General features: G+C 40.6%; 1 protein-coding gene across 1 annotated transcript; it reads right to left on the bottom strand.

The window, feature by feature from the left end:
* Positions 1–354: 354 nt before the first annotated feature.
* Positions 355–27571, bottom strand: LOC310639081 (vesicle-trafficking protein SEC22b). Its single transcript, XM_083360486.1, has 5 exons — positions 27433–27571; positions 26758–26867; positions 20138–20298; positions 18702–18848; positions 355–5692 (listed from the first exon to the last, which is right to left on the bottom strand). Exons 1-5 carry the CDS (start codon positions 27505–27507, stop codon positions 5538–5540), a joined length of 648 nt encoding a protein of 215 aa, XP_083216612.1. The 5' UTR covers positions 27508–27571; the 3' UTR covers positions 355–5537.
* Positions 27572–27992: the final 421 nt, after the last annotated feature.

The raw sequence follows: 27992 nt of genomic DNA, 5'->3' as shown, positions 1-27992 counted from the left end.
ACATCCTATGATATATAGCAGACTCTAATAAAAAAAACTCATTTTCCTGCCCACTACAGTAATGAATATCTGTTCCAGTGGCTTCTTCCAATCCAAAGTAAATAACTGGATTACATTTTTAGATGATTTTTCCCTTCCAGTCCAGGAATGTAGTCATAAAACCTTCTGATACTTAATTACCAAATGCTATTTTACTTGAACAAGACTACAAATTAACAGACAAGTTAATTTAAATTACTGGAAATATATCAGACAAATTTCCAATAATTACTATATTCATAAAGCTCCCTACATAAATATTAGTTTAGCTATTACGTTTTTTTGAAATCCCTTTGAAACCTTTTTTTTTTAAAAAAATCCCTTTGAAAATCCTGTTAGATGTTTTTGTCCATTTTATGTATACAATGTTTGCATCCCATTCGTTTTTAAGAGTTTATTACATTCTAAGACGCCCAGTTTGGAATTTAATCAGGAAGTGCCTGAATTGAATTAAATATTTAAATCTAACAAAATCTTAATTCATTTTATGGTGCAACCTAAGCATATGCACTCAGATATAAGTTGATCTGTGTAGGATTATGTAAGTTTATTTCCCATTAGCTTCAAAAACTGGTCATCTCTAGTACATATATCATTGACTACAAAATGGCTAACAAAACAAGTAGAGGGCAAGTACAATGTACTATTTAAGCTGCTGGACTAGTACAATGAATCTTATTACATTAACTTTGGACCAGGCACTTTCAGCCCAACTAACCTTACACAATTGTAAATACAGATAGAATCTAAATTAAGTTTCCCAGTATTATCAGTAAACAAATTCTTAAAGTAATAAAATGAGTTTCAGAAACAAATTAGATACCAACATAAAAGTACAAATTCTGCCTGATCCATCCTGGTAGTAACATATAAATTTCTTTTGTAATCCTTTTAGAAAGTCAAGACATGGCAAAACCCTTAACTGTGGAAAGGTGTAGAGTAGGGGTGTCAAACGGCCGGCCCGCAGGCTGGTTGCATCATACGGAGGCCACGTCCAGCCCAGCTCTGACAACGCAAAAAAAAAGTTGTGATACATCACAACACATCACGTGACGTGGCGAGTTAGACATCTGTGGTGTAGAGTATGGACATCCAACCTTTGGGCTTGCCAGGGCCACAATGAGTGAAGAGAAACTGTTTTGGGCTGCATATAACATACATAATATAGTTAATGTATATAAATCATATAATAATGTTAAAAGCTTATGAACTTGTGAGGTCTCATCACCAGCAATCTAGGGAGTCATGAGGCCCATGAGCTGCAGGTTGGATATAGCTGCTGTAGAGACTCTGACAATTGCTAAGAGAAAATAAGGCTGTAAAAAAAATTGAACTTGCTGAAAAATATACAACCCTTTTGTTCAAAGCCTTCTCTGAACAGGTGTGAATGCATGTAGAAACAAAGCAGATCTTAATTAATGAGGAACATGTGAACAATATAGAGCACAGGTCCCCAACCCCCGGTCCGTGGACTGGTATTGGGCTGCAGCATGCCAGCAACCGGTCCGCACAAACAAGCACCAATAAGCAAATTCCCATCTGTGGGATGCAGGCAGTACACAAAACCACGCATTCTCCGGTCCGCGGAAAAACCTTTCTCCACAGAACCGGTCCCTGGTGCCCAAAAGGTTGGGGATCTCTGATATAGAAGGTTGTCATATAAATATAGGTTTCCCAGTATATGTTCTTTTTATTTTGTTTTATATTTGATGTGTGGTTTTAAATATTGGTCTTTGCCTGTAAATAATTTCATATATAGAATCACCTTAAAACTTTTAACAAATGAAAAAAATAAATTAGAAATGTTGAAAAGGCCCTTCAGGCCATGAGACCCTAAGAAAGACACGGGCATTTAATGACCCCCAGTCCACATTTGGCCTTTTGGCTGTCATTGTCCAGCCCACGTGAGGTTAATTAGAAATTAGATATTAAATATAAACAAGCCTGCCACGGGTAGAAGCTGAGTTCATCTCTGAAGCCACTGTGCATTCCTTCAGTAGGCTGGTAGCAGTAGAAGGGTGAGAACTGTTTTTTTACACTTGCGCAATGCTAACATCTCACCTAGAGCAGGCTGAGGAGGCAGCAGTGGTCATCTTGTGAAAGGACCTGGGCTTTGCCATCCATCACTGCCTTGGTCAAAGCAGGGGCTTGTGCATGAGTGGGTAGAACAAAGCCAGGAGCTATTGGTTTAGTCCTCCACAACAGCCCCAATTCCTCCTCCCGCCCCTTGGAAAAATTAATTGCTCACCCCTGCTGTAAGGTGTATCTTAATTTATATCCAAATCTGGTTCTGTGGTTCAAACCATGGAAAAGCCAACCATCAGAAAATTAAAACAAGTTAGTGCTAAAAGTTAGAATAAGCTAAGAAATTTGTAGTCCTTCAAATTCCTGAATCACAGCTTCAGATAATTACTTTTACCATTCTGCCTGGATCTGCCAAGAGCTTTAATTCAGCTGTGTATGAAATGAAAAATATATTTTGTTTCATTCTGGATATTTCTGATAAATCACTTCAGATTAGCCAATGTAAGATAAGCAGAACCCAGAATATTTTGGCTATTCCAGTTTCCAATAAAGCAAAATCCAGAGAAAAAGAAAGAATGGTGTTGGAAGAGCAGATCAAAGCTGTGTATTTCTCTCTTCTCCGGGTGCTCCCAACACAACCTTTACTTGTATTTAGAAGAAAACTAGAGATATTTCTGAACAGGATGTTTGATACAACATAGGAAAGACCTCTACCTACACCTATAAAACTCTTGTTTTGGAAGAAGAAGAAACAGCTCAATAGAGAAGATTTATATGACCACAACAAATCTATCACTACCACATATGTACATATCCTTTTTTAGTGACAGATATCAAAACGTGTGTGTTATTTCAGATTAGTATGTCTTATACAAAAATCCAGCATCAATTTGTACATAAGGCAGTGGAGAGATACACACAATATATAAAAACATACTGTTTTCAAGAAGAACATCTGCTTTTCTACTTTTAACAAACTTTGAAGAGGTCTGGAGTTATTTTTTCATTTTGTGCTGGTGTCAAAATGATGCTTTGAGTTGGGGTGAAATGATATTGGCCAGCACAATGTACTTTTCTCATCAAGGTATAACCTTAACAAATGGAAACATCTACCTTTATATAGCAGTTAGTTTAGATACAATTAATAAAATAATGTGGATTAGTAATAGCTATATTGCATTACTATAAATATGCCTTGAAACACAGCAGGAAGAAAATTCTGGACAAATTTATTTGTAGACAGAGCGGCTAGAGCACTCCTAATCAGATCTAAGTTACTTGTTTTGGCAAGTTTATTATATCGTGATGTACCAGGTGACAGATCACTGGAAATCCTGAGGAAAAAGTTCAGATTTTTAATATATTTCAATCCCAGACCTCTACTGATTTCTATCTCTAGAATTCTGGAATTGGCAGTTTCTAAATGTAATACATCATCACCATCACTGAATTATAGGATTCAAAGGGACATTGGAGGTTCTAGTCTAACCTTATGCCCTTTGCAGGAATCCTCATAAAGGTAGTCCTTGCTTAATTATGCTAATTAAGAGCAGAAACTTTGTCATTAAACAATGTGGCCTACTTGCCCTGTGCAATATTTTCTTGAAGTATTATCCTCATTATTATCTCAATTTCCATTGGAAATCTGCATAAAGCAAAAGAAAAAGGAATCTTTTATAGGAAATAATAATAGATAGTACAGTTCTTGCAACAAGAACAAGGATTGGGAAACAGGTTCCTATCATTTAAAAACTCAAACTGGTCTCTTCAAAATATATACAAAGACAGAAGACAGACCAGAAAACCAAATATAAGATTTACAGCATAAAGGTAGTCCTCAACTTATGACCACAATTCAGCCTAAAATTTCCATTGCCAAGCAAAACAGCTAAGTGAGTTGTGCCACATTTTACAACTTTTTTTGCACAACTGGTTAAGTGAACCACTTAAGGTGAATCATTTGATTGTTATGTGAATCTGGCTTCCCCCATTGACTTTGCTTGTCAGAAACTAGCTGGGAAGGTTACAAATGATCACGTGATCCCCGGACACTGCAACTGTAATAAGTGCATGCCAGTTGCCAAGCACCCGAATTTTTATCACATGACCATGAAGATGCTACAATGGTCGCAAGTGTGAAAACCAGTTATACGTCACTTTTTCCATTGCTGTTGTAACTCTGAACAGTCACTAAACAAATGGTTGTAAGTTGTGGACTACCTGTACATTTATTTCAATGCTGACATGTGAATGGCAAGAGACACTTAACTTTGGAGCTTAAAATTCTTTGGCCTTGTCAGATTGGAGAATTAATTTTGTTTATTCCGCAGAATTTCTATGACATTACTGGATTTATGGAACTGAATTTGCTTTTAACTAGGCAATTCCCAAAATACATGTGCATGCCTCGTGGAGAACCATATCATTACAGAATCTGATGCATGTCAATTTATCTTTTGTGATACAGAAGTTGAAAACAAACTTCTATGAAATAGAAGGTTATTTTTTTCAAAATATACCATATATTCAAGCTCTCAGGAAGAAGCCTTCTACTGTAGGTTTGCAAGGAGGGATATTCAGGTAGTCTATGATCTTACAGATTGAAACAATATTTGTGAGGGTACTTGGCAACCCAATTTAAGATGAGAAAGATCACATCTGAATTAAGCCACAGAGTAAACAAATTTTAGTGAATCTTGGTGCTGAGGACCTTCCATTCTTCCCTTCCCTTACTTAGTCATGAGGAATTCTCCAAAAGTTTCTACTTTTGAAACTGGATGCTTCAAAATAAAATTAAATCTAATTTGGTTTAGATGGTATGACAATCCATAATCAGAAATAAGAGCTGAAGTATTTCTGCAGTTATATAGAAATATGTCTAACAGTGACTGCTGTAGCTTAGTCAGAACACACACAGCTATAGTTTAGCATGATATTCAAATATTTACAGTGAAGTGAACTCAGATTATTTCCCCGTTTCACTTACCAGTCATAGAAGCCAGGTGAAGCAATATTTTTATGCAGTAACTAAATTAACAGGGTAATGAGTCAAGACATTTGCCAATATAAAATTAGCATTGGACAAACTAAAAAAATCAGTATGCGTTATTTACACACATATGCACACATGTGCCACCCTTGAAACAGGAATCATACACTCTAGAATGTTCTTTAGAATCCCCTACCAGGGCTGCACTTATTTCAGTATATCTATTAACAATAGTGTTCAATAATAGTAGGTGGATCAAATTAGGCTACTCCTATCTGTTAACTGGAAAAATGCTTTGTCTTCCAAGCATATAACTGCTACAAAAGAAAATCCTTAGTCCCAGCAAGTTCTGACATTTGGAAATAGCAGGAATTCTCATTATAAGGAAATCTCTAGGGAGTTTCTAATATACATCCTGTGATATTAGCTACTTAACAGTGATATGCTATTATTAAATATCCCTCGGGGGGGGCCTATTAATCTCTTATAGCCACCAGAACCGCACATAGACAATCAGCATAATAAAAAAGACAGCAACAGCAGCAAGCTTGGCATAGGTGGAACGCATGTTCAGATATTTTGCATCCTGGCGGTATTTCTTGGACAAACTGGACAGATTGTTTGCTTTGGAATCCAATGCTGTTTGAAGAAAAGATAGCATGCAAACAAAAATATTATATTCATGAAATGTCAACATTATTATTTATAAGATAGTAGATCTAGCTCCAACCTCTAAGTGTTTAAGACTGACTTTAGTCTGACATATATGATTCAATCTTTTTCACTGAAAAGTTTGCTACATGTTATAGGTTTTCCTCAAGCAGGTAGGAAATTTTGTCTTTGATAATCAACACTTTTTAGATTAACGGACAATGACTTAAAATAATTATTATAAGCTACAAAAGGGAATTCATGGAAGTCAAATTCTTTCATTTCCCCTAGCAGTTACAAAACCTTTTGAAAAAACTCTGAAAGGCTAGTGAACTTTTATAAACAGTGGGATGAGGCACTGCGTTTGCAAAAAGGAAGTTTCTTATTCCTTCTTCTCCCCATCAACTACCCCCAATCTTTACATGATGTTTTTTGGTGTGTGTGTGTGTGTGTGTGTGTGTGTGTGTGTTAGTCAAAAATGTCTTTTAGAAATACAATGTCTTTTGCTGTAACTTGATAAATTGACTAAGAAACTGAGACATTATCCAGCAAAATATTTAATTCAGAAGCTGCTATCAATAAGAATAATTATAATTCAGATAAATTAACTTCCATAAACTCTTTGGATTATGGTATAAAGTAGTTTTTATGTGCATGAACTATTAATTTTTCTATTTCAAAGTGTGTTTATCAATTCTCATTCCATATAGTGGATATAAAACAAATCTGTTAAAATGCCATGTGTTTGAGATGTAAAAAAAAAACCAGACTAAGATCACTTAAGAATATTTTCCTCCTTTAATATAATATATAAGCTGTATAATTCAATTGAAATGCAAACTGAAATGTTGTAAGGGAAAAATAACAATAAAATGTGCCATAACACGGTTGCCTAAGTGTGCACTCCCTTAAACTAATACTTTGTTAAAACACCTTTTGATTTTATGACTGCATTCATGATAGGAGCCTATCAATATGAAATGTCTTGCTTTGGGAAACTTTGCCCTCTCTTCCCTGCAAAAGCATTCCAAGCCTGCAAGATTGCAAGGGCATCTCTTCAGGTAACCCCACTGTCAACTGCTCCATTGGTAAGTGCAGCAAAAAAAACTTCCGGGACATTGTTTTTCCTTTACTTTACTGATAATTCCACATAGACAGAAAAGCAAAGCCAGTTTAGACATAAATCATGGTCTAGACTTGATATGATATGGACATCTTTGGAACTTAAAACGATGATACAAGAAGTTGAGGTAGAAACTTAATGTTTGGGCAGACCATTCACCCAATAAAGACGACTTGGAGAGGGACTAAAATTAAGATGGTCCTTGAATAAATCTATATTGAAAGAAAAAGAATTCCTACAACTAGCGACAAAGGAAATGGATTTTTTTCTTCAAAATAAACAAGAAGAAACATCACTTCAAAATGTGTGAGATATACAGCTAAAGCATATTTCAGAGGGTTGGCTATAACTTACATCGCTAAAAAGAATAAAGAAAAGAAACAACTACAGTTAAACTTGAAGGAAGAACTCAGAAAGCTAGAATCAGAATTACAAATAGATCCACAAAAGAAAATACTTAAGAAACAAAAGATTTTAAGGAGAAGGAAGGATTTTACATTTCTTGTGCAAGAGCTCAAGCAACGAGATATAAGGTTCAGATGGGAGATCCCAGTTGGGTTGATGGTGACGCACGAAGGTAAAAGGTACCGTCTGGTTACTGTGATGCAAGCGCGTGATTTCTATAATAATGTTTTAAATGCAACGCCATTAACACTTCTGGAAGCTGAAAAGGGATCTGGAGAAGGAGTGCATCAAGAGGTTGAAGGTGGTCAGATAGAAGACAACGGTGTTGGAGGAGATCAAGATACAACTTCGTCGGATGATTCTCTAGAACAGAGGGTGACGCGTGCTGCTGCAAAACGTTCTAAGAAGAGAAAATAGCAGGATTTGCAGAAGTCTATGGAATTTCTACGACGTATTCATAGTCAAGTATGGGAGGTGGGAAAAGATCTGGGTGTAGACGCACTATATTTTTTATATGTGGTAGTTTTGTGGAAAGGGTGAGTTTTTTTGGATTAAAGTTTGGTGGAATATATAGAAGATTTCTAAGTGGAGGTTAAAGTTTTGTTCGTAATCTTTTTTATTGTATGGAATAATTATAGATGTGGTACTGGAAGAGGAACGGCCGATTACAGAAGAGTGGACTTTAAAGTTTTCTGATTTGGTTGAGGTGGCGAAGATTTTGGTTAATTTGAAAGATTAGTTGTAAGAACGTTATATCATGGAATGGACAAAATGGATGGAGTCTATTTAGGACAAGTATAGGGTTGAGAAGTATTATATAGTATTTGAATAATTCTTTTTTCCTTTTTTTTGTTTTTTTTTCTCTTTCTATTTTGGTTTTTTTTTCTTGTTTTTAATGTATATTTAATATTATTAAGGTTTGTTTTATCATATATAAGCTAGAAAGTGTTTTTTTTATTTTAGTTTTTTATATATATTTAATATTGCTAAGGTTTGTTTTATCCTATATAAGCTAGAGAATGATGGATTTTAGAATTTATAGTTGTTAGTACATGGTTGCTTATGTTTGCTTTTCTTTTTTTCTTTTTATATATATACCTTGTATTCAGCTCTGGGAAGTCGGGGGGGGAGGGGGGGAGGGGGGGAGGTAGGGGGGGGAGGAGGGAGGGAGGGGGGGAGGTAGGGGGGGAGGAGGGAGGGGGAAGGGGGGTTTTTTTTAAAGGAAAATTGTATTTTAAAACTTTTCAATAAAAAAAAGAAACAAATAGAGATAATAAAACACAAATTAAATTTAGCCGAGATGGAAATAATGACTCAACAGATTAAAAGGGCTAAACAGAATTTCTTTGAAAACGCCAACAAGTCGGTGAGATGGTTAGCATATAGAGAAAAAAAATTGAGAAACAAGCTGCAAGATCCCAAAGGTGAATTACAGTTTCAAAATGATACAATCAAAAAAATTATTAAAGATTACTATGAAATGTATTATAAGGCAGAGGAAATTGCAAAAGAAAAAATACAGCAGTACTTTAAAAAAGCAGATTTACCAAAAATTCCGCAGAACATCTGAAACATATTAAATGGAAAAATATCAGTGGTGGAGATTATAAAGGCTATAAAAGGGCAAAAAAAGGATAAGACTCTTGGTCCAGATGGATTACCTGCAGAGTTTTATACATCATTACAAGATGTGTTAAGCCCGATTTTGAAAGAACTGTGTAACGAAATTCTCCTGGAGGCTAAAATACCAAATACATGGACTGAAGCCAATATTACTTTAATACCTAAAGAAGTCTCTGATTTAATGCAAATAAAAAATTATAGACCAATATCATTATTAAATGTAGATTACAAAATCTTTGCTTCAATAATGGCAGAAAGACTAAAGAAATTTTTGATTGAATTTATACACACAGATCAAAATGGTTTCTTACCTAAAAGACAGATAAAAAATAATTTAAGAATGATTTTCGATGTGTTAAAGAGTATTATGAAATTCATTCAGGGAAACAGATGGCTTTAATATTTCTTGATGCACAGAAAGCGTTTGACAACGTAAACTGGCAATTTATGTTTCAGCAGTTTGCAGAAATGGACTTTGGAAAAAACTTTATAAATGTAATCAAAACAATTTATTGTAAACAAAATGCCAAAATAATTGTAAACGGAGATCATACAGAAAATATCAATATTAAAAAGAGATGCCCACTATCTCCATTATTATTTATAGTAACACTGGAAGCACTGAATAGAAACATCAGACAAGATACAGAAATTAAAGGACTGGAGATAAAAGATGAAAAATACAAATTACAAGCATTTGCAGATGACTTGGTTTTTATATTGGAAGATCCATCAGAAACAAGCACTAAACTCCTGGAGAAAATAGAAAAATTTGGAGAAGTGGCAGGGCTGACAATAAACAGAGAAAAGACCAAAGTGCTAACAAAGAATTTAACAGAAAAACAAAAAAAAATCAACTAACAAAAACCAAAACCATATCTTCAATAATTAAAAAAGTTAACTACTTGGGAATTTACGTAACAGCAAAATGTGTAACAGTAAAAGAAGATAACTATGTAAGACTGCTAAAACAAATAAAATTGGACTTGGAAAAGTGGAAAAACCTTCAACTGTCAGTGCTGGAGAGAATAGCAACAGTGTTGGAATTCTCTCAGGCTCCAGACAGTGCATCTGCATTTCTCAATTCCTTCCCAAGCCACCCATACATTCCAATCACTCCCTGGTTTCTGTTGTCTGGTTGCGAGCAGGTATGCATAGAGAATCAGCCATGACACCCACAGATTTTCCATTGGATTCAGGTTTGGACTCTGGATAGGCCAGTCCAAAACTTTGATCTTCTGGTGAAGACATTGGGTTAGGACGCTGAGCTTGTCGATCAGAAGGTCGGCAGTTTGGTGGGTCGAATCCCGAGTGCACCGTAACAGAGTGAGTACCTGTTACTCGTCCCAGCTTCTGCCAACCTAGCAGTTCGAAAGCACGTAAAAATGCAAGTAGAAAAATAGGGACCACTACGGTGGGAAGGTAATAGTGTTCCGTGCGCCTTTGGCGTCTAGTCATGCCGGCCACATGACCATGGAGACGTCCTCGGACAAGCGCTGGCTCTTCAACTTTGAAACGGAGATGAGCACCGGCCCCTAGAGTTGGAAACGACTAGCACGCATGTGCAGGGGAACCTTTACCTTTATGCTTTGGGGCATCCTGTTGAAAAGTGATGTTCCTCTTCATGTTCAGAATTTTAGCAGAGGCCTAAAAATTTTGTGCCAAAATTGACTGATCTTTGGAACTGTTCATAATTCACTCCACACTAAAGCCCCAATTCTAGCCGAAGAAAAGCAGCCCCAAAGCATAATGCTGCCACCACCATGCTTCACTCTGGTTATGATGTACTTTTGGTGATGTACAGTGTTATTTTTGCACCATACCATTTGGAATTATGGCCAGAAAGTACAACCGTGGGCTCATCGGACCAAAGCACATTTTCCCACATGCTTTTGTCATACTTTATGTAGGTTTTTGCAAACTGGCTTGGATGTTTTTCTTTGTAAGAAAAGGCTTCTGTCTTGTCACCATATCCCACAGCCAAAACATATGAAGAATATGGGAGACTGTTGTCACACATAGTACACAACCAGAACTTGCCAGAAATTCCTGCAACTCCTTTAATGTTGCTGCCTGCCCCCTGACAGCCTCCCATTTCTTCATAATGTCATTTTTGTGCCATATTTTCTCCACTTGTTCATGATTGTCTTCACTGTGTTCCATGGTATATCCAATACCTTGGAAATTTTTTGTACCCTTCTCCTGACTGATAGCTTCCAATAACAAGATCCCTTTGATGCCTTTTAAGCTGTTTGCAGATCATAAAAAGGTAAAGGTTCCCCCGCACATGCGTGCTAGTCATTTCTGACTCTAGGGGTGCTCATCTCCGTTTCAAAGCCGAAGAGCCAGCGTTTGTCCGAGGATGTCTCCATGGTCATGTGGCCGGCATGACTAGACGCCAAAGGCGCACAGAACACTGTTACCTTCCCACCATAGTGATCCCTATTTTTCTACTTGCATTTTTACGTGCTTTCGAACTGCTAGGTGGGCAGAAGCTGGGACGAGTAACAGGCACTCACTCCGCTACGCGGCACTCGGGATTCGACCCACCAAACTGCCAACCTTCTGATCGACAAGGTCAGCGTCCTAACCCACTAAGCCACCACGTCATATGCAGATCATAGCTTTTGCTATAAGAGGCTACTGAGTAAATGTCAGAAAAATCCTGCTACAACAGCTGAACTTTATATGTGCTTGATCAATCACTCTGATGGCAGGTGTGTACTATTTAACGCAGTCTGAATCTTATTGGTTAATTCTGAATGCAGCCACATCCCCACTTATAAAGAAGGGTGTACACTATTATGCAACCATGTTATTGTAAGCTTTTTTATTGTTCTTTTTCTCCAAGAGGTTTCAGTTTGACTTTTTTATATCCACTGTAGTTTCTACTTAGAAAGACTATGTATGGTATGAAATAATTTTTATTTACATGAAATGTTAGTTTTTGTATTCAAAAGTGTTTATAACAATTAATTCTTATTCTATGTAATTTCTATTGAGAAAGCCCATGTTTTTAAGCAGAAACATTTTCATAGAGGGAAAAATTACCAGCACCTCCATGCTGATTATTCTCAATTACGAAGAGAATATTAGCTGTTTAATAACATTGCTACCTAACTGCATCACTTCTTCTCCTGAGTGATAATCTCCATTAGGAAAATTAGTATTACAGAAAAAGCAAATGGGAAATCACTCTGAGAGGCAGGCAGTAGCAACTCTGAATTATATAATACTGCTTCTCTAAATTATGCAAATATTGTGATGTTGGCAAAGTTAAATTGCATGAGCACGTAACAGTTGCCTTTAAAAAGTGGAGGAATCAAGATCTTTAGGTACAGAGATGAAAAGTGTTGTTCCACTCAATCAGGTAAAGAGTGAGTAGATGGGGCAGGGGAGGAATTCCTTCAAATCAGAGTTGAATCATGGTGACTGCCTAAACAGGTCCTTGCAATTTTCTTGGCAAGATTTCAGTGACTTCTTTGTGCCTAAGGTAGAATTAGAACTCGGTCTCCCAGATTCTATCCTTGTGTCTTAACCCTTACATCTACCTAGTTCTTAGTATAATACAGTAGGATACCATTGGCTTCATTAACCTATTATTGAGGCACATGTTCTGCCTTCCTGTGCTTTGTCAGCCTATGTACAGTAAGAAGACTTTTGTTCTAAATATTTTAACATTTAAAATTGACACTGGAGAGAATACAACACCAGTTGACTGATGCAAGTAACATCAGGCAGAAATGATCAAAATTAATTACATTTATTTAGAGTGATAAAGTCTAATGGCAGAAAGTGAAGAGGAACTAAAGAGCCTCTTGTTGCGAGTGAAGAAGGAGAGTGCAAAACCTGGGTTGAAACTAAACATTAAGAAAACCAAGATCATGGCATCCGGCCCTCTCAATTCCTGGCAAATAGATGGGGAAGAAATGGAGGTAGTGACAGATTTTATTTTCCTGGGCTCCAAGATCACTGCAGATGGGGACTGTAGCCAAGAAATTAAAAGACGCTTGTTCCTTGGGAGGAAAGCCATGGCAAATCTAGACAGCACACTAAAAAGCAGAGACATCACTCTGTCAACAAAAGTGCGAATAGTCAAGGCTATGGTCTTCCCAGTTGCAATGTATGGCAGTGAAAGCTGGACCATAAGAAAGGCTGAGCGCCAAAGAATTGAAGCCTTTGAACTCTGGTGCTGGAGAAGACTCCTGCTTGTCCCTTGGACTGCAAGGCGATCAAACCGGTCAGTCCTAGAGGAGATCAACCCTGACTGCTCTTTAGAAGGCCAGATCCTGAAGCTAAAACTCAAATATTTGGCCACCTAATGAGAAGGAAGGACTCACTGGAGAAGAGCCTAATGCTGGGAAAGATTGAGGGCAATAGAAGAAGGGGACGACAGAGAATGAGGTGGCTGGATGGAGTCACTGTAGCAGTAGGCGTGAGCTTAAATGGACTCCAAAAGATGGTAGAGGACAGGAAGGCCTGGAGGAACATTGTCCATAGGGTTGCAATGGGTCGGACACGACTTCGCAACTAACAACAAGAGTGATAAAGAGTAGAAATAGTATAGAATCTCAGGGCTGGAAGGGACCTTGGTGGCCTTCTAGTCTACCCCCTTGCCCAAGGGGGGAGACATTGATGGGCTGCATAAAAAAATTAAAAAAATAAAATAAAAAATAGATAAGGTGTTCCATTGCTTAATTTTTCTTAATGTCAGGAAATTTCTCCTTAGTTCCAGATTGGATCTCTCTTTAACAAGCTTCCATCTATTACTTCCTGTCCTACCCTCAGGTGCTTTGGAGAATGTCAACCCCCTCATCTCTGTGACTGCCCATCAAGTACTAGAAGACAACTATCATGTTACCCCTAATCTTACTCTTCATTAAGCTAGGCATACCAAATTCCCTTAACTGTTCCTAGCAAGGTTTAGCCTTTGAGTCCCTTATCATCTTTGTTGCTCTTCTCTACACTCTTTCTAGGGCTTCGGCATCTTTTTTCTATCACGGTGACCAGAATTGGATGCAGTATTTCAAGTGTGGCCTCACTAGTTCAGCATAGAGCAGTACAATCCTTTCTCATGATATTAATACTAGCCCTCTTTTAATACAGCCCAGGATCTCTTTCTTGGCAGCAGCAGCACACTGCTGGTTCATATTTATGTTCACTAGGAGACCACGATCCCTCTTGCAGTTACTACTGTTGAACCAGGTACCACCTATTCTATAGCTGTGCATTTGCTTTTCCCTGCCTAAGTGCAGGATCTTGCTTTACTCTCCACCGAACTGCATTTTGTTGGCTTAGGGACCTAGGGGCCACAATGCTCATGTCTGATCTTTTTGAGCCATAAGTCTGTCTCCAAAGCTGTTGGCAATTTCCCCCCATTTTGATGTTGTCCTTCTGTTCCCTCATGTAGATAAAATATTGAAATGGTGAAAAGCAGTGGGCCCAAGATAGAACCTTGAAGTACCTACCCCACTGCATGCTTCCCTCCATGCACCGTGTTTCCCTGAAAATAAGACCCAGTCTTATATTATTTTTGCCTCCAAAAGAGGCATTAGGTCTTATTTTGAGGGGATGACTTATATTTCTCATGGCACCTGCCTCACCTCGCAGCGGTGACACCAGCAGCCCCATTGTCAATGCTGCAAACATTGACATGTTTTTGCACTGACAATATAAGAGACAGCCTGTTACTTTAATTGCTTCATTTGGGGGGAAGGAAATCTACCCGGATGTTGTGAGAAGATGAGAAAAGCCCACATACAGAATGGGAAGTGAAACCTCATATGTAAAACTAATTGGATAATGTGATTTATGACGTGTAGATAAGGGCAGGGATTGTGTCTGTGTGTTATGATGGGTTTGGGGGGGAGGAGATTTCAGATTCTGGCATACCTCCATGAGTGCCGATGTCTCGTTTCATTATTAAGACTTTTGAGATAAACAATGTTTGCATTTGATTTGAACTGTCTCATTTATCGGAACCATGACACTCATCCAGCAGGAGTCCACGTGGCTGCCGGCCCACTTCTGCGGTCGCTCACGCAACACATTGCACCACTGCCACCACAATGAAGCAAGGCAGGTGGGAGAGGATGGAGTGCCCCATGCACCCTGTACCCACTTACTTCAAGGATCCCCCAGCCAGGCCATTCCTTGCTCAGCAACCTTCCCTTTCACTCCCCTCCTGAGCCGGACTGCCATGCTATGGTGGATGGGTGGGTTAGGCCCGATCCCCCTCCGCCATTTCAGAGCCAGGGGGGAATGATGGCGGAAGGCTCCACTGCTGCTGTGTGCCACTGGAGGGACTTTCTTTGCAATTCATCCCACAGATCACCTACCCAGCGGCAGCCGCCTCCTCCTTCTCCACCAACTCTCTTGTGGCTTACGCAGTGACCGGGAGATGCAAGCCTCCCCTGCCGCCTCCCTCTGCCAGCCCTCCGTCACTGCCACTGGAGAGAACCGAGTACGGGGAGGAGAGTGGCTCCGTGCAGCAATGCAGAGCACCTGCTTGGTGCCCTGCGTCTCCCTTCTCTGTTCTGGAAATGGCTGCCCCATTTATTGCCACTTCTCCTGGTACTGCTGTAACGTTTGGCACACCACCGCCCAGCTCCTCTCTCTTCCCGAAAGCATTTCTTCACTAACCTGCTTTCCAGCTCTGTAGCATTTCTCTGCTGCTGCAGGGAAACGAAGTTTGTGGGACTAAAAAAAATTCAGTCAGACCTTTCAACTTTCGAGATCTTTTTTTTTCTTCACGAGAAGTTGGAAGTCTGACTGAACTTTCTTTAGTCCCACAAACTTTGTTTCCCTGCAGCGACAGAGCTGGAAAGCAGGTTAGTGAAGAAATGCCTACAGGAAGAGAGAGGAGCTGGGTGGTGGTGCGCCAAACTCTACAGCAGCACTGGGAGGAGAAGCGGCAGAAAACGGGGCGGCCATTTCCAGAACGGAGAAGGGAGATGCAGGGCAATGCAGAGTGGCGAGCAACTCCTCTTCTCCGCTCTGCATTGCTGCACAGAGCTGCTCCCCTCACCATTCTCCCTTCTCTCCAGTGGCGCTGACGGAAGGATGGCGGAGGGAGGCAGCAGGAGAGGCTTGTGCCGCCCGGTCATAGCACAAGCAATGGGAAATTTGGCGGAGGAGGTGGCACCTGCCACTGGGCAGGTGATCTGTGGGGCAAAGCACGAAGCAAGCACCTCCAGCGGCGCACAGTGGCAGGGGAGCCTTTCTTCGTCACTTCCCCCTGGCTCCGAAATGGCGGAGGGGGACCAGGCCTACCCCGCCCATCCTCCATAGCATGGCAGTCCGTCTCAGGAGGGAATTGAAAGGGAAGGTCGCCGAGCAAGGAATGGCCTGGCTGGGGTGGCTCTGAGGTAAGCGGGTGCGGGGCATGTGGGGCAGCTCCATCTCCTCCCCCACTTGCCTTGCCTCGTTGTGGCAGCAGCGGCACGACACACTCTCCTGCCCCATTGCAGCAGTGAAGTGGGATGGAGTGGGCAGGGTCCTAACTAGGGCTTAGGGCAGGGCTTATATTAGGCCCAACCCCCAAAATTAGGGTAGGTCTTATTTTTGAGGAAACACGATAGATGTAGTTCCATTAAGGACTAAGCTCCGAATGCGATTAATCAGCCAACTGCAAATCCATCCGTTGGTGGTACTGTCTGTTTTACATGATGGTAGGAATCTACACTTTCAGAATTACTTCCAGTTTGGGAAAGATTTTTAACTAAGCTAACTCTGGTGGACCTTTCCTCATGAAGGTTTTCCTCAGACTCAGAAATAATGGTTAGAAAAAAAACCAGAAATTGTTTGCTCTCTGTTATGTAAGCAGAAACTGTTTTCCCCTATGCCAATTATTTGTCCATGGGTCAAATAAAATGACAGAACACAGCAATAACAAGACACCTGCTGCTCTGTCTGGTTGCATTCTTCAGCTAGCATCACCTTTCAGCTAGGCAAGATAATTGCTTGCTTGCTTAATCACTGACTAAAACAGAAAGAGAGTGAACAAGTAGAAGAAGGGCATGGACAGGTGAGATGAGGATATTTCTACTGGGAAATATATGTTCTTCTTCTTGTCTCCTCTAACAAAAAGAAAGGGTGCAATAAGGCTAACTAAAAAGTAGTGCAACAGAAATACACTACCCCACCACAGACAAAAGAACAATGCCAAGGAAAACTCCCCTCCGCCCCGTGCGTTCCCACAGAGAGGGCCTCCTCAGGGTGCCTCCGGTCAGAGAATGTCAGCTGGTGGCCCCCAGGGGGAGGGCCTTCTCTGTGGGCGCTCCGGCTTTATGGAATCGGCTGCCGGCCGAGCTCCGGACGGCACCTGACCTTCGCTCCTTCCGACGCGGTCTGAAGACCCATCTATTTGTACAAGCTGGCCTGGCCTGATGGGGATATGTTGGGGTTTTACTGGGGATTTTTAATGGGGATTTTTATATTGTATATTGTTACCGAACTATGAACTATGGTGCTGGAGAAGACTCCTGCGAGTTCCTTGGACTGCAAGGCGATCAAACCGGTCAGTCCTAGAGGAGATCAACCCTGACTGCTCTTTAGAAGGCCAGATCCTGAAGCTAAAACTCAAATACTTTGGCCACCTAATGAGAAGGAAGGACTCACTGGAGAAGAGCCTAATGCTGGGAAAGGTTGAGGGCAAGAGAAGAAGGGGACGACAGAGAATGAGGTGGCTGGATGGAGTCACTGAAGCAGGAGGCGTGAGCTTAAATGGACTCCAGAAGATGGCAGAGGACAGGAAAGCCTGGAGGAACATTGTCCATAGGGTCGCGATGGGTTGGACACGACTTCGCAACTAACAACAACAAATTGTTACCGACTGTTTTAACTGGGCTACTATTTAATTCTTTTTTTAATTTTTGTATTTCGTATTTTTTATGTATGCCCTGTTCACCGCCCTGAGTCCTTCGGGAGAAGGGTGGCATACAAATACAATAAAACAAACAAACAAAAGAATGAAAGCCACGGGGGGGGGGGGGGGGGGGGCTGGAAAATCTTGACAGATGGGGCACTGAGAATTAGGCAGCAGCATCTTTTCCAGTTCCCTATAGTCTGATAATGGGCTTTGCCATGTTGTTGACTATTTCCAATCACCTACTGGTTCCTGCCTTCCTTTGCCTACTTTTTATTTCTCTCAAGAAAAAATAACTGACAAGTTACACCATTTCTCAAACTATTACCAAGCTGGAATGAACAACTCCAATCGATGGATTAAAAAATACTGTTCAATAAGCAGTGCTATTGATGCATGCTTATTATACATTGCACTGATTCCTCAGCATGAAATAGTGTCGCCGCAACTTAAGATCACAAACGATGTAGAACTTCTCACAAAATTGTAATTTTCCTAGTCTATTGGTTTGTTGGTTTTTACAAAATAGAGTATATATTTGCATGCTATGTTTCAAGTTAATTGCCAGAGGAATTAAGTACATGCTATTAAAATACAAAGAAAAATTAAAAGGCCTTCATATGCTGTCCAAAACAGCAGAGTAACTGCACATGCCATATTTGTTTTTTCTCAGTATGCATCTTTTGTTGCCTTTTGAGGATTAGGATGGTCCTTCATTATGTTCAGGAAGTATTATTTTATGCAAAGCAGTTTGCCAGTTTTATTCTGCAACCATATATTTAAACGTCTCCCAAAATGGGCAATAGTTTATGCTATGGTTTTGCAAACTGTGTCTGTGAAACCCTAGGATTCCACAATAATAAGATGGGATAGAGTGGTGGGATCTATAATAGCAAGATAGAGCATAAAAAAGAAAGTTCATAAAACAGGATCTATGGCCTGAAAAAAATTGAAAACATCTGGTTTATGGATCCCTGTACCTGAAAGAGTTTCGCCTCGTTGTAAGACTTCTTCGATGTTGGCTACCATGATTCTTTGTACATCCTGTAACTCTGTATTAATAGACCCAAGATTTCTTCTTGCACGGCTATCTATATACAACTTCTTGGTTTTCTGGATATAGGTGTCTGGAATAAAAAAAAATTGTTCATATAAGAGTATTCTCTTTCCAAATTCTTAATAATTTGTATTCTCAAATCATGCCATAGAGAGAACTTATTACAAGGAATGGAAAAAAGGGTGGGTGCAGGTGAAAGAACTGCTCTAGGGGAAAAAAAATACAATGAACATCTTGTCTGTTAATTTCCCCAGCAGGGTTCAGTAACTATACTGTTAGCAAATATAGTCATTAACCACAATATAACCTGGTTATCCTATATTCAGTTTAAATTATCCACCTCCTGTTTAATAAAATAAAACTTCTCAAGTACAGGTAGTCCTTGTTTAGTAGCTGAAGTTATGACAGCACTGAATGAGAAGACTTATAACCAGTCTTGTTGTGACAGCCTTGTGGTCACATGATCATGATTCAGTATTCAGCAACTAGCTCACAATTATGACAGTTGCAGCATTCTGCAGTTACGTGATCACCATTTGTATCCTTTGCTGCCAGTTTCCAACAAGCAAAGTCAACGGGGAAGCCATCAGTAGGATGCAAATTGTGATCCTGTGACATCATGCTTAACAGTCATGCAGAATTCACATAAAAAATGGCAACCAGAACCATCACAATTGCTGTCATAAGTCATGTGACAACACGTGACGTTGCTCATTATAACCACATTATTTAACAATAGAGTTGCTGCAGTTTCCATTACTGTTAAGTGAGGACTACCAATGCTGCAATGAAATGTAGTCTAATAAGGCAAAACATATAGATGACATAGGAAATGGTCCTGAAGGATAGGAGGAAGTACTGCTATCAAGGCAACAATCAGATAATCTGTTTCTTCCAAGAAACTCGTTTGAGTAAATGTCTCAGTCCCTCCCTAGCTCACGCTAATCTAATAAAAGGGAGGAAGAAGTAAAGCGCTTTTAGACTTGCAAGATTACATTAATATAGCTATTATTATAAAAGAAGTCCTAACTAATATAGCATTGGTTTCTTAATGTGGTCTACCTTCTGGGTTGACAGAACAATATAAAATGTGAAATACTTTAAATGCAGAAATCACTGTTTACTGTGGTATATTATTCTATCTCTTTGAATCAATTCATGTATATGCCACACAATCTTTTTATCCCATCAGTTGAAGCAGAAATCAGAGAATAATTTAGATACGCAATTCTGAATGTATTAGTAACCTATTAAAAGAAAGAAGTGGAATGAGCCAACTAGGAAGGGGCATTGAGATTACCAAAGAGTTGGCACTGGACTACTATCCTTAAATCATTAATCTGAAGAAATAAATCTCACCAAACTCAATGAAAGAATAGGGTCTGGACACCGTTGGCACCTTTTTTCCATGTTGTTCATCAAATTCTGAGTGCAAATCTTCCAGGTATGCAAAAGCCATTTTTTTGGGGAAAGCAGCTTCACATAGTATCAGATAACAAACTCCTTTTTCAATAATGTAACTATAAATGGAGATATAAGCCAATTATTAGCCTGGAAGAAAAATGAACCCCTACCTTGGACTATTGATTTCAGTGGCCACAATGCAAACAGCATTCCAATCTATATTACAAGACACAAATTATATTTGGCCTTAAATTATACTTACTTCAGAGTTCTACTGCATTTTAGACAAGGACAATGGTGAGAAAAGCTCACACCCATGCGTGTCATCTTTTATCTTTAACTTTTATGTTTTATTGTTTTTATTCAATGGGCTACCCTTGAAGAGCATTTGGAAGCTTCATCTAGTGCAGAGTGCATCAGCGCAGAGTCTTTGAGGCTCCTAGAGTGGCCCATATTACACCGCTCTTCCAAGAGCTGCACTAGTTGCTGGTTTGGTTCTGGATGTAATTCAAAGTGTTGGTTATTACCTATAAAGCCCTGCATAGCATGGGACCAGGTTTTTTGAGAACCATGTCACCCCTATGGCCTGCCCCACCCATGCCGTCAGTCAAGGAATTCCACCTGGCAGGGTCCAGGAAAAGAGACTTCTCTGCTATGGTCCTGGCCTTTTGGAACATCCTGCCCCCTGAGATAAGATTGGCTTCCACCCTCCTGACCTTCTCCAAGAGCTTGAAGACCTGCCTCTACCAGTTGGCTTGGGGGAGTACCACACTGGAGGTGGTTGATCAACTAATAGTGGCTCCCACTTCTCCCCCATCTGTTCCTTTCCTCCCCATTCTTTAGTTTTAGTTACAATCTGTATTTTCATTGTGATTTTATTGCAGTTTTATACACACACACACACACACACTATATATATATACACACACACACACATACCTGGGGGGCTTTTGCCCAGGTTCGCCTGCTGCGCCAGTTACGGCCCTATCTGGACCGAGATGCGCTACGCACAGTCACCCATGCGCTCATGACCTCCCGGCTAGACTACTGCAATGCTCTCTACATGGGGCTGCCCCTGAGGACCACTCGGAGGCTTCAGCTGGTGCAGAATGCAGCCGCGCGACTTGTGATGGGAGTCTCCCGATACTCCCATGTAACACCTCTTCTCCGCGAGCTGCATTGGCTTCCGGTTGCCCTCCGGGTGAGATTCAAGGTGCTGGTGATGACCTATAAAGCCCTAAATGGCATGGGCCCGGATTATCTAAGGCAGGGGTCGGCAACCTAAAAAAGGAAAAGAGCCACTGGGAACCGGTTCCATCACAAATTTAAAAAAGTGGTAGCCGCGTGCGTGTGTCCATGCACGCGCATGCCATTTTTTTAAAAAGTGAGATGGAACCGGTTCCCGGTTGCCCGACGGCGACGGCCCGTCTGCAAAGCTGCCGCTTTCGGCAGCTTCGCAGACGGGCCGTGGCAGCTTCCTCAAAGAGCGGCGCCCCTGCCCATTCCGAGAGGTGCGCGCGCACCTCCCCAAACCTTTGGAGAGGTGCGCGCGTACCTCTGTGCGAAGGGGCAGCGGCGCCGCTCTTTGAGGAAGCTGCCGAAAGCGGCAGCTTTGCAGACGGGCCGCGGCAGCTTCCACAAAGAGCGGCACCGCTGCCCGTTCGCGTGGCGGTGCGCGCGCAACTCCGGTCGTTCGGAGAGGTGCGCGCGCACCTCTCGGAATGGGCAGGGGTGCCGCTCTTTGAGGAAGCTGCCGCAGCCCGTCTGCAAAGCTGCCGCTTTCGGCAGCTTCGCAGACAGGCCGCGGCAGCTTCCTCAAAGAGCGGCGCCGCTGCCCCTTCGCACAGAGGTACGCGTGCACCTCTCCAAAGGTTTGGGGAGTCGGGGAGGTGCACGCGCACCTCTCCAAACGGGCGGTGCCACTCTCCATTTGGAGAGGTGCGCGCGCACCGGGCGGCTGGGAGCCGCAAGAGACGGCTCAAAGAGCCGCATGCGGCTCCGGAGCCGCGGGTTGCCGACCTGTGATCTAAGGGAACACCTGCTGCCAGGGTCAATTTCCCATCGTCCTGCGCGCTCCCACAGGGAGGGCCTCCTCAGGGTACCGCCGGTCAAGGATTGCCGACAGGCAATCCACAAGGGGAGGGCGTTCTCTGTGGGCACGCCTGCCCTATGGAATCAACTGCCAACGGAACTCCAGACTGCCCCCGACCTTCGTTCATTTCGCCGGGACCTAAAAACCTGGCTATTTGAGCTATCTGGTCTGGACTGAGGGGTTTAATGTTTTTAAATTGTGATCTAATTTTTGCGGCTAGACTTAATTTAATTTTATTTTAATTTTATATTGGATTGTTTTTAAATTTTGCCTTGTAAACCGGGAATAGGGCGGTATATAAACCGAATATATATATATATATATATATATATATATATGGATCCTTGGTTTTTCGGGTTTTTCCCCGCGTAGAATTAAAGGTGTAGGCGCAATGTTTCGACGGAATCCCATCCGTCATCATCAGGCTTCTGCTTCCTTCTTCTGGGAGAAGCATGTGGCTGTTTGTTCCTCTTCCCAGAAGAAGGAAGCAGAAGCCTGATGATGACGGATGGGATTCCGTCGAAACGTTGCGCCTACACCTTTAATTCTACGCGGGGAAAAACCCGAAAAACCAAGGATCCACATACAGGCACCCGCGAAAACCTCAGAAAACACATATATATATATATATATATATATATATATATATATATATATATATATATATATATATATATATATATATATATATATGTAGATCTAGAGTCTACGAAAACATATATACAGGGAGTGCAGAATTATTAGGCAAGTTGTATTTTTGAGGATTAATTTTATTATTGAACAACAACCATGTTCTCAATGAACCCAAAAAACTCATTAATATCAAAGCTGAATATTTTTGGAAGTAGTTTTTAGTTTGTTTTTAGTTATAGCTATTTTAGGTGGATATCTGTGTGTGCAGGTGACTATTACTGTGCATAATTATTAGGCAACTTAACAAAAAACAAATATATACCCATTTCAATTATTTATTTTTACCAGTGAAACCAATATAACATCTCAACATTCACAAATATACATTTCTGACATTCAAAAACATAACAAAAACAAATCAGTGACCAATATAGCCACCTTTCTTTGCAAGGACACTCAAAAGCCTGCCATCCATGGATTCTGTCAGTGTTTTGATCTGTTCACCATCAACATTGCGTGCAGCAGCAACCACAGCCTCCCAGACACTGTTCAGAGAGGTGTACTGTTTTCCCTCCTTGTAAATCTCACATTTGATGATGGACCACAGGTTCTCAATGGGGTTCAGATCAGGTGAACAAGGAGGCCATGTCATTAGATTTCCTTCTTTTATACCCTTTCTTGCCAGCCACGCTGTGGAGTACTTGGACGCGTGTGATGGAGCATTGTCCTGCATGAAAATCATGTTTTTCTTGAAGGATGCAGACTTCTTCCTGTACCACTGCTTGAAGAAGGTGTCTTCCAGAAACTGGCAGTAGGACTGGGAGTTGAGCTTGACTCCATCCTCAACCCGAAAAGGCCCCACAAGCTCATCTTTGATGATACCAGCCCAAACCAGTACTCCACCTCCACCTTGCTGGCGTCTGAGTCGGACTGGAGCTCTCTGCCCTTTACCAATCCAGCCACGGGCCCATCCATCTGGCCCATCAAGACTCACTCTCATTTCATCAGTCCATAAAACCTTAGAAAAATCAGTCTTGAGATATTTCTTGGCCCAGTCTTGACGTTTCAGCTTGTGTGTCTTGTTCAGTGGTGGTCGTCTTTCAGCCTTTCTTACCTTGGCCATGTCTCTGAGTATTGCACACCTTGTGCTTTTGGGCACTCCAGTGATGTTGCAGCTCTGAAATATGGCCAAACTGGTGGCAAGTGGCATCTTGGCAGCTGCACGCTTGACTTTTCTCAGTTCATGGGCAGTTATTTTGCGCCTTGGTTTCTCCACACGCTTCTTGCGACCCTGTTGACTATTTTGAATGAAACGCTTGATTGTTCGATGATCACGCTTCAGAAGCTTTGCAATTTTAAGAGTGCTGCATCCCTCTGCAAGATATCTCACTATTTTTGACTTTTCTGAGCCTGTCAAGTCCTTCTTTTGACCCATTTTGCCAAAGGAAAGGAAGTTGCCTAATAATTATGCACACCTGATACAGGGTGTTGATGTCATTAGACCACACCCCTTCTCATTACAGAGATGCACATCACCTAATATGCTTAATTGGTAGTAGGCTTTCGAGCCTATACAGCTTGGAGTAAGACAACATGCATAAAGAGGATGATGTGGTCAAAATACTCATTTGCCTAATAATTCTGCACTCCCTGTATATATATATATATGAATTTTTTTCATGTTGTAAACTGCCCGGCATCAACTTGCAGCAAGATGGGGGGAGCAAAGAAATTTAATATTAAAAATATTAAATATTATTATAATTTATTTGTTGTCAGCGATCCAGAGTTGTTGAGAGTCAGGTAGCATCATGTTTAATAAATTATTAGTACATCTTTAACTTTTCTCTTAATGTTCTCCTTCTGTATCATTCTCTTAGGAAAAAAATGTAAAATATTTTGTAATATATTTCTAAACTGGCTATGATTTTCAAAATGCAGAGAAAGAAGTGGAGAACAACTTATCTCAAATTTGATAAGACGCAGCACAAAGTTCACTTTAAAGGTTACAGTACGGTGATATAAGCAGCAAAAGATTATAGGTTTATAGCCAAAGAAATGGACCATAGAAAGGCAAAAGCAAAAAACAAGCTAAAGCTAGCAAGAGAACCAAAACCAGCAAAAAGATTTTCTTTAAATATGTGAATAGCAAGAAGATGAAAAATGGGTTGCTGGACTCACTGCCTATTTCAGATGGAGAAATGTTAGTAAATTACCATGCAAAAAACAAAAGAACTCAATTCCTACTTTGCCACTATTTTTTATATCCAAAGGAAAATGTTATTTCAGTAACACAAATTGCAAACAGAAATATATTACATCGGGGAGAAAAAAATGTAGGAGACAAATATAAAATGGGTAATTCGTGTCTTGAAAATACTACTTCTGAAAAAGACTTGGTTGAATTCATTGACAAGCTGAACATGACTCAGCAGTGTAAATATAGCAGGTGGAAGGGCTAGTGCAGGAGTAGGCAACCTCGGCTCTTTTATGACTCATGGACTTCAACTCCCAGAATTCCTGAGTCAGCATAAAAGAGCTGAGGTTGCCTACCCCTGGGCTAGTGCAATTCCTGGCCACTTTAGAAGCAACACGGTCTCAAAGAAATACCTTTTTCCTCTACTCCACTCTAGTGGATTTTTCTGAAGTAGTATATATGATTCTGGGCATCACACCTCTAAAAGGAGATTGACAGGTTAAAATGGATTCAGGGGAGGAACCTATGCAATAGGCTGATGGAACTTAGGATGTTCAGAAAAGAAGACTTAGGGGAGACATGATAACCACGATCAGGTGCATAAAGGAAAACTACAGGAAAAATGGGCAAGACGTATTTTCCTAAAAACAAACCAAAAATAAAGAATACAAATTATAGTTGCCTGAATTTTATTTAGGAGAGCTAAATTGGTGTAGAGTTAAGGCTAGAAACTGGGACTCTATGAGCTCTAGTCCTGCTTTAGCACAAAGCCAGCTGGGTGACCTTGGTCTAATCACTTTCTCCCAGCAAACCAATTCTGAAACCCTTGAAAAGAAACTGCAGGGACTTGTTCAGGCAGTCACCAGCGAGAATCAGACAGAATTGAAGAGAAGAAAAATAATTCATCTAAGCCCAAGGAAATATTTCCTGATGGTAAGATATGTACAAAAATGGAATATTCTACTATAAAGCTGTGGGTATTACATCACTTTTTAAGGAAAAGGTTTTAAGACAGATTTTTAAGAAAAACTGTGGACATATGGTTTAATAAGTTTTTCTATACATTGCAGAGGATTGAACTAGATGATTCTTATGATCCATTCCGGGCCTAGAAATCCATGATTCTATGAACCTGCTGAGTTCTTCCAGACTGAGGGACTGACTCATGTCCCTGAATGCTCCTTCAAGAATCCAAGACCCTCTGAGGCTTACAAGGCTTACTTACAGATTACAATTACATTTAGGCCTTTCTGAATATCAGTTGGAGGGAAGAGTGCCCAATAACTCTTACATAGTTACTTGAATCAATATTTATTTGTAATAACTGAGGATATCGTCAAGCATTATGTTCCACTATTAGCTTGATACAATTATGCTTTTAGATTGTATAATTTTCAACAGCAAATGAAAATTATTGGAAGTTCTCTTCAGATCTCTCATATCAGTATAAAATAGTTTTATGTACAAGTGCATGTCCCTTGCTCACCTTTCTCCTTAATGTGAGCAGAGTAAATTTTGCAAAGGACTAAGTTGATCAATTGAGAACTGACTTTAGCAGATCAAAATCTTCCAAGACTATGCTTTAAAAAAGATACATAATGTTGCTTCTCTTAAAGTTTGAGAAACTCACCAACATTTGCTATTCATACTTACTGAAAAGTCATTGGTCCAGCTTCTAATGTGCATCTGGTAGGAGACTGTTCACTGAGCTTCCGAAACAATTGCTTGGCCTGGCTCTGATACTGCTGCAAATCTCGACCTGACTATGAAAAAATAACAACAGCCCCCCCAAAGAACAAACAAATCTCCAACATACTTCAACAAATTTAGTCAAATTATGGTGAGTAATTAGAAAACAACCAGGCCAAAACTTAGATCTTATGGCATTTTAAAACAAAAATTTGTGGACCATAGTCCACTTTATTAAATCAACTAGGCATCTTTCTGCAGATTCCTGTTCGCCAATAGCATTCATTTAACAGGTTAAATAAAGGGGGGGGGGAATTCCTAACTGTATGATCCATCTTCCTCTAAGTGGGAATGGGGGAGAAAGAGCTCAATTTAGACTCATTATCTAATGTTGTAATATATAGCAAAATTCACAGCGTTATTTCTAGCCTGGAAAAACAAGCGTTTCGTAGCAAATAAAGAAAAATTAACCCTAAGTAACCCCATTGATTTTATTTCCTAAATATCTTTCGATTTCAATGCTAGCATTTAGTGAGTACGCTTTAAACGCTTAAGCTGCATCGTATATATTATTTAATCAGAAATTAAATCCTGAGTAGAAAGGAAGGGAGGGGGAAACCCACAGTATCTCACACTCACCTGTTCATCTTCCTGCATAGAAGCCGCTAAAGGAAGCCCATCGGCCACCCGCGCAATCATCGTTAGAAGCACCATCTTCTTGGACGATCAATACCTACAGACTCGGTATCCTGCTCGCTCAAGACTATACTGAGCTGGCCGGAAGCTGCAAAGCCAAGTTCCGGGTCCCTATAAGAACTCTCTTGCCTATTTCCTGTGCAATCATATCGCCGGTCAAGAGCGGAGGTTCCCAGACTTTGGGTTCCGGTAAAAAGTGACGGACACTTTTTTTTGTTCCTCTCACGAGTGGTGGTGGGAGGTGGTCATCAACAGCCCCGGCGTGGATCGTCAAGCGTGAAGGTCTAAGTGTCGCCTGCTTTAGCGGTGGCAGTTTCCCAACACAGTTACAGAGAAGTGCGGGAGTTTTAAGGACATCCCGATTTGGAGGGCAATATGCCAGGGGGGGTCTTCAAACTTGGCCCTTTTATGACTTGTGGACTTCAACTCCCAGAATTCCGCAGCCAGGCACACTGGCTGAGGAATTCTGGGAGTTGAAGTCCACAAGTCATAAAAGGGCCAAG

The sequence above is a fragment of the Vipera ursinii genome (genome assembly GCF_947247035.1).
Source record: "Vipera ursinii genome assembly, chromosome: 3".
Lineage (NCBI taxonomy): Eukaryota > Metazoa > Chordata > Lepidosauria > Squamata > Viperidae > Vipera > Vipera ursinii.
Note: the sequence above shows the minus strand (reverse complement) of the source record. Positions and strands in the feature narration are given on the sequence as shown.

Bases quoted from the DNA above. Each gene is read 5' to 3' on its own strand.
- LOC310639081 (XM_083360486.1), bottom strand. From the start codon at position 27,507: ATGGTGCTTCTAACGATGATTGCGCGGGTGGCCGATGGGCTTCCTTTA. The intron at 18,849-20,137 runs GTGAGATTTATT...TTTTTATTCCAG, and splicing joins CTATTCTTTCATTGAGTTTG to ACACCTATATCCAGAAAACC. The intron at 5,693-18,701 runs GTACAGGGATCC...TTCTTCAAACAG, and splicing joins ACGAGGCGAAACTCTTTCAG to CATTGGATTCCAAAGCAAAC.